Source organism: Gracilinanus agilis, chromosome 1 (assembly GCF_016433145.1).
Source record: "Gracilinanus agilis isolate LMUSP501 chromosome 1, AgileGrace, whole genome shotgun sequence".
Taxonomy (NCBI): domain Eukaryota; kingdom Metazoa; phylum Chordata; class Mammalia; order Didelphimorphia; family Didelphidae; genus Gracilinanus; species Gracilinanus agilis.
The window spans coordinates 338,480,171-338,487,636 of record NC_058130.1 but is presented as its reverse complement, the minus strand read 5'-3'; the positions used below and the strand labels follow the sequence as shown (position 1 = coordinate 338,487,636).

At 42.5% G+C, this 7,466-nt stretch overlaps 1 protein-coding gene across 1 annotated transcript; it reads left to right on the top strand.

Annotated features, from left to right (window-relative positions):
* The first annotated feature begins 311 nt into the window (after window positions 1-311).
* On the top strand, window positions 312-7,128 carry ENC1 (ectodermal-neural cortex 1). Its single transcript, XM_044657692.1, has 2 exons — window positions 312-2,112; window positions 6,986-7,128. Exon 1 carries the CDS (start codon window positions 312-314, stop codon window positions 2,079-2,081), a length of 1,770 nt encoding a protein of 589 aa, XP_044513627.1. The 3' UTR covers window positions 2,082-2,112; window positions 6,986-7,128.
* The last annotated feature ends 338 nt before the right edge of the window (window positions 7,129-7,466 follow it).

Below are 7,466 nucleotides of genomic sequence, written 5' to 3'. Positions count from 1 at the left end.
GCAAAGCACTTTAATATCATGAAAGTTGGGGATCAGGTTTTCCAAGATGAGCCTGCTCTTATGCAATGATTTTAACAGCCTATATAGCTCAAAGCAACTCACCAGAGAAAAACTATTGAAATGAATGCCTTTCTTTGCAGCTAATTGCCTCTGTCTCGATACCGGACTGACTATATTCCACTCCGAACATTAGTCAGCAGGGTAAACAGACCAAGGTTTCTATTTTCTTTGTCCAAAAAGATGTTGCCCTGTTTGAGTACCACCTTAATTTTATTTCATGTTTCTTTGTTTTTTTAGGAGGGAAGAGAAAAATGTCAGTCAGCATGCATGAAAATCGCAAATCTCGGGCCAGCACTGGCTCAATAAATATATATTTGTTCCACAAATCCTCATATGCTGACAGTGTCCTCACACACCTGAATCTTTTGCGCCAGCAGCGACTTTTTACCGATGTCCTCCTTCATGCAGGAAACAGGACTTTTCCTTGCCATCGAGCTGTCTTGGCTGCATGTAGCCGCTACTTTGAAGCCATGTTTAGTGGTGGTCTCAAAGAGAGCCAGTCCAGTGAAGTCAACTTTGACAATTCTATCCACCCAGAAGTCTTAGAACTGCTGCTCGATTATGCATATTCGTCCCGAGTTATTATCAATGAAGAGAATGCAGAGTCCCTCCTGGAAGCTGGAGACATGCTAGAGTTCCAGGACATCCGAGACGCGTGTGCAGAGTTCCTTGAAAAGAACCTCCACCCCACCAACTGTCTTGGCATGCTCCTGCTGTCCGACGCACACCAGTGCACCAAACTCTATGAACTCTCTTGGAGGATGTGCCTCAGCAACTTCCAAACCATCAGTAAAAACGAAGATTTCCTTCAGCTGCCCCAGGACATGGTGGTACAGCTCCTGTCCAGTGAAGAATTAGAGACGGAAGATGAAAGGCTGGTGTACGAGTCTGCTATTAACTGGATTAGCTACGACCTGAGCAAGCGCCACTGCTACCTTCCGGAGCTCTTGCAGACCGTGAGACTGGCCCTCTTGCCGGCCATATATCTCATGGAAAACGTAGCCATGGAAGAACTGATCACCAAGCAGAGGAAAAGCAAAGAGATCGTGGAAGAGGCAATCAGATGCAAATTGAAAATCTTGCAGAACGATGGCGTCGTCACCAGCCTCTGTGCCCGGCCTCGCAAAACCGGCCATGCCCTTTTCCTCCTGGGAGGACAGACCTTCATGTGTGACAAGCTGTACCTCGTGGACCAAAAAGCAAAAGAGATCATTCCCAAGGCAGACATTCCGAGCCCAAGAAAAGAGTTCAGCGCCTGTGCGATCGGGTGCAAGGTGTACATCACTGGCGGGCGAGGATCAGAGAACGGGGTCTCCAAAGATGTTTGGGTCTACGACACCCTCCACGAGGAGTGGTCCAAAGCTGCCCCTATGCTGGTGGCCAGATTCGGCCATGGCTCTGCTGAACTCAAACACTGTCTGTACGTCGTAGGTGGACATACAGCAGCAACTGGTTGCCTGCCCGCTTCCCCGTCCGTGTCACTGAAACAAGTCGAACAGTACGATCCGGTGACTAACAAATGGACCATGGTCGCCCCTCTCCGAGAAGGCGTGAGCAACGCGGCAGTAGTGAGTGCCAAGCTCAAGTTATTTGCTTTTGGAGGCACCAGCGTCAGCCACGATAAGCTCCCCAAAGTTCAGTGCTATGATCAGTGCGAGAACAGGTGGACGGTACCGGCCACTTGCCCGCAGCCCTGGCGATACACCGCAGCAGCTGTGCTGGGCAACCAGATTTTTATCATGGGTGGAGACACGGAATTCTCTGCATGCTCAGCCTACAAATTCAACAGTGAGACGTATCAGTGGACCAAGGTGGGAGATGTGACCGCCAAGAGAATGAGCTGCCATGCAGTAGCATCCGGAAACAAACTTTATGTAGTGGGTGGCTACTTTGGTATTCAAAGATGCAAAACCTTAGACTGCTACGATCCCACCTTAGATGTCTGGAACAGCATCACCACAGTCCCCTACTCTCTCATTCCGACGGCATTCGTCAGTACTTGGAAGCATCTTCCCTCTTAATTCTGATGCATTCCTGGAAGATGATCATCAGGTAAACAAATCTTTTCCACCAAAGATGCAAATGTGCATTCCCTAGTAATATAAAGTTTAAAATGAAGCGTGGAAGAGCTCTTTTTTTACTTAACTAACTAAAAGGTGGCCCCAAGGTGCTCTTTAGAAAGTTTTTGCAAAGGTGGTTCTATCCCCCCCCCACTCCCTAATCCTGAGATAGATAAGATCTTATTTTTTTCCAAGTGAATATATTCTTTGATTTAACTTTTAAACATTTTGAATTTAACAAACATTAGATGTCACTTTAAAAGGAATAAAGGAAGGAAGGAAATGAGCATATATGAAGTGCCTACTATGGGCAGACACCCTGCTAAGCACTTTACAAATATTATTTCATTTGATTCTTGAAACAGTCTTGGAAGGTAAATGTTATTATTAGCCCCATTTTCCAGTTGAACACATTGAAGCAGACAGGTTAACATCAGGTCACATAGATAATAAATGTCTAAAGTTAGATTTGAACTCAGGCCTTACTGATTCCAAGCCTAATGCTTTATCAAGTGTGCCATTGAGTTGCCTCTAAGGGACCTTAGAGTTTGACTAATTCAAAACCTTTGCTCATTTTACAGGTGAGAAAGCACTCAAGTGGCTTGCTCAGATAGTTCTTGTGGCAGGGGCAGGATTCAAACTTGGGGCCTCGAGGTCTCCAAATCCAGAACTCTTTCTGTTGCACCAATAACTTCCAAACATTTGGAAAGAGCCTTGGTGCAGCCACATCAGCCTCAAAAGCATTTTGTTAAACCTGAAATTTAGCATCACTATTATCTTCAAACGAATCATCTCAAGTCATTTATGAGCAACAAGTATATGACCCTTTTGCAAGGTCTCTCACCTGGATTATCTCAGTCTCTGTAAAGTACACGGATACATTTAGCATATTTTGGCCACCTGAAGTTAAATGCTGCTTCTCAGAGTTAATCAGTCAGGCTGACTCTATTGTCCAGGCTAACAAAAGATGCATTTCTCTGTCACATATCTGAGTATAAAGTGATTGCCTTGTGTATGAAAGAGTATGTAAAGGCAGCTAGGGGACTCAGTGGATAAAGCATCAGGCTTAGAGACAGGAGGGTCCTGGGTTCAAACTTTTTCTCAAGATACTTCCTGACTGTGTGACCCTGGCCAGGTCACTTAACTATCATTGCCTAGCCCTTACTGCTGTTCTGCCTTGGAACAGATACTTAATATTGATGCCAAGATAGAAGGTAAGGGTTTTTAATTGGGGAGGGAGATACATATTGTACACATAAAATACATAGGAAATAATTAAATAAACATACATAAAGGCTTCTTGTTTCAGGTAATTCAAAGCCTAGAGTTCAGGACTCCAAACCTAACAAACCCCACTTGGTAGCAGTTCTGCTGTTGTTGGGAAGCATGCTCACATTTTGCCTCAGGAATCATTAAGGCGTGTGTAACAGCTGTAGCACAGAGCCCAGAACGTGTTAACTTGTTTTGGTGATTCATGGCCTTAGCACTAAAAAGAAGGGGGAGAAAAAGGGCTTCCTCCTCTGGAGGATCTACTATAAAGACCAGCTCAGTTGTTAGAGATTTTTGGCTCTGTTTTCCTAGCCTGTCTCACCCTAACAGCACGTGGAGGAAACTTCAAAGGAAAAATTAATGTGTGCATTGGAGGGAACTAAGCAGAAAGGGCCTTCCCTGATTGAGCTCAAGGATCAAGTTTTTTCGTTTTTGTTTTTCTGTCTCCAGCATGTTGGAATCCACCATTCTAGTTGTTACCTCCAACTTTCCTCCTTTCTAAAGCTGTCATCTCTTGAGTCAAGTCCATGATGGTTTTGCAAAGCCATAGTTTTTCTGTCCCCTTAAATCAGACCTCCAGGACAGGATCGAGCAACCAGGAACTTCTCTTCTCTGTGAAGAGGCGAGAAGAACGAGTTACAAACCAAACTGGTTTTTGCAGGTTGGATGGCATCTCAGTAATCCTGAATAAACAAATGCTCTGAAAGTGGTAATTTCATTGGAGATGTGAATGCATGATTCACCTAAAAAGCAAGTTATAAAGGAAAGCCTAGGCAAAAGTATCAATTAGCAAAGTACTAAATTGTGTGTTAGTGAAGAACATGCTCTCTAGCATGGGGATCAATAGGTCCCACCAATCTCCTTTCACTATATATATAGCTCATGCTCTCTTCTACTGATTTATATTTGGGACAGGAACCTGAAAATAGCTAAATAAATAGTTGACCTTTATATAGTGTTTCCTAGGTGCTGGATGCTTTTACAAATATTATCCCATTTGATCCTCACAACAGCTCTATCCCTATTTTACAGATGAGGAAACTGAGGCAAGAAGTGGTGAAATGACTATCTATTGAGGTTATGCTTTTATTGGCAGTTAGTGGACTAAAGTGAGCTACCAATGACCACTTGGAGTAAAGAATATAATAGACAGATTTTATTGCCTTGGAGAAGTTAATAAAAGAACAGAGACTAGGATTCAGGAGAACTAGTTTCTAGGGCCAGACCTATCACCAACTAGCTCTCATTTTACTTCCCTGGATTTAAGTTTTTCCATCAAAGTAAGAGAAAGGAAAGAGACCAGTGTGGTGTACTGGAAAGTGTTGCATGAGGAGTTAGAGCACCTGGATGAGTCTGGGCAATCACCTTACCCTTTCTGGGCCTCAGTTTTCTCATCTGGTAAATGAGGGGTGGGAGTTTGACTCGATGACTTCTGGGGTTCCTTCTAGCTATAGGTCTGTGATTCCATGATTCTAAACTAGTTGATCTCTCCTGAACTTTGTAGTTCTAATATTAATTCTGCATCTTTGTTAAAATTGCGCAGCTAGGCTGAAATAAAACATCAGCATTGCTTTTAAAAAGAAGTATTTGGTACTTCATTGACCCCCTTTTTACCTTGGCTAACCATTAGCCAACATTTGAGTCTATCTGACATCTGATGAGTGTTTGAAACTAATCATTCATTTCCCAACACGTTCAAAAAGTAGGGCAAATAAGGTATTAGGTGAGGTGTGAGGCAGCTTCCTCTCGTACTCTTGCCGTTACCAACAGGAGACCTAAGCATACATTTGAAGTCCAAGGTCTGACAAGGCTCTTGGTACTTCAGCCAGGCTCCCTGTAAGTAGAGGCCATTGTAGTTATGATCAAAGTGAGCCTTTTCAAAATCCTGCCAGGAAAAATGTTGACTGAACCTTCTAAAAGTTTATAACACATAAGATAGTGTTAGAACATTCAAGCTCAATGAAGTGTTATTTAAAACATCTCTGTGTGGTCTACCTCAGCCTTCAATATTTCCCCTTAATTGCAGCAACCTCCCAGAGACCATTATTTGAGCTTCCCAAATGTGTAAGATAGCTGAATTAATATACTGTTAACAAGAAGTTTTCCTAGATCTACGAGCTCATCCACCAAGGGAATTTCTGCTGTCTCCTGCTGTTCTGTCAGTGGGTGGGAGGGACAAGAAGGAAATTACTTCTGATTAGCCTGTTTTCATGATGCTGTGTGGCCTCTGTCTGACAGCAGCTCAGGAAAATTTTGGTTGGCCTTGTTTCTTCTCTCCAACTTGGGATTATTAGTGTGCGTATATTTTTTCTTTTTTCGGTCTGCTTGAGTATACAACTTTTTGAAACTTCTTCCTGGTATAGAAACATTCTTTTGGCTTAGAATTAGATATATACATTACAAGAAGGCAGGGGGATGATACAGCATTCTAAAGAATGTCTTGAGGGTTCGTCACACATTATCAAAGTTCAAAAAAAAGAAATCCTCTTCCCTAAACTCACCCAACCCTGAGGAAACAAGCTAGACTTTGAAACCCACTGAAGCAAGGATTCAGAAGTATGGAACGAACATCCTAAGTACATGCAATTTTTTTTTTTAGCATTTGGAATGCAGCTTTCCAAAGGACCCCTACACCACTCCTTACCCAAACAAATACAGAAAAAAGGAAACATTATTTAACAGGTAGAAAGTACCATACAAATTAATAATGTAGCTGCAAGATTGGCTGCTGAAAGTCAAAAACTGTTTCTATGACTGCAGGAACCAAAATTAGTCTAGGAAGTAGCACAGGTCATGATCTCCATACTCCTAAAAGTCTGGTGTCTTCTGAGAAAATTAAAAGTTTCTATGGTTATACTTTCTGGCTCCTTGATACTTCCACATATAGCTATGTAGATAAGAGTATTAGCATCTTTGAGCTGTCTTGTGATTACTAAATAATCAACTTGGAGAATAACTCCATCCAGCCTTGGGTTGTGGAGACAGTTTACATTTTCATGTGAAGAAAAACGAGCCTGGATTCTGCCATAATGAATAGCAGTAAGGGGACTAATATGTCGGCTTTTGTATATGGTGAGTAAATTTAATTTGGAATTCTCTGTGGTGAGTGACCCAGGGGTCCTGGCATGGGAAACCTCCTCAATTCTTCTAACCTCCTCCCACTGCCAGGCTACATTGAATCCATTAACTATGAAGGTGGATTATTCATTACAATTTTATATTAGAGGAAGAAGCCTTAAAAACTAATATGGGATTAATCATAACTCAGAAGGCAATATTCAGGCTTAAAGACTGAATGCCACTTTTAGGAAATGAGTAAAGAGATAATCAGGAACAAGGACATTGTTCCCCTACTTTAGTGCCAGTCCCATGCTAGACATTGAAACATTATTTGACAGTGCAGAGTATTGTTCCAATTTTAAGACATTTATCCCGTCTAATTATAATTTAATTGTTGTGGAGGAGCACAGGAGGAGTGTCCACTCACACAAGGTAGGGCTTACTTTTATTTTGAGATTCCTAATGTAAACATTCTGTTATATGGTTTTAACCATGCCTTCTTATGTGCCCCCCCCCTTTTTTTCTCTCCATTACAGTTTATTCCGTCACTTGGTGAAACCAACTGTGGGACCTTTGACTTTGGAGAAGCTGAATTGAATGAAGAAGAAAAAAAGTTGTTCTGGACTCGAAAAAATTACACTGCACCTTGTAAATGATCTATCCTGGTCATGAAGGAAAGGGGAGGGGGGAGGGGGGAGTTAAAGATTCTCAGTGCAAGTAGCACATGGTTTAAATATGAATGAATGAACCTGTGATCTAGTCCTTGTCTCGTAATTGTGGATTAATGTCAGCATTAATCAGCCCTTCAGAGGGAGAAGAAAGCCGGGCCTTTTCCCTAGCTGTGCCATGCTCAGCTCCTGATTTCCATGGACTCCACCATTTATGTGTAAAATTTGAAATGGTTGTCACCTCTTTCGGAGGAGCCAGTCTGAAGAGTCAGTACCAGCTGTGGTGGAGGCCAGCTGGATCCAGAATGGTCAAAGCAGAAAGGGATGCTAGCTGGGGAATGCTGGCTGG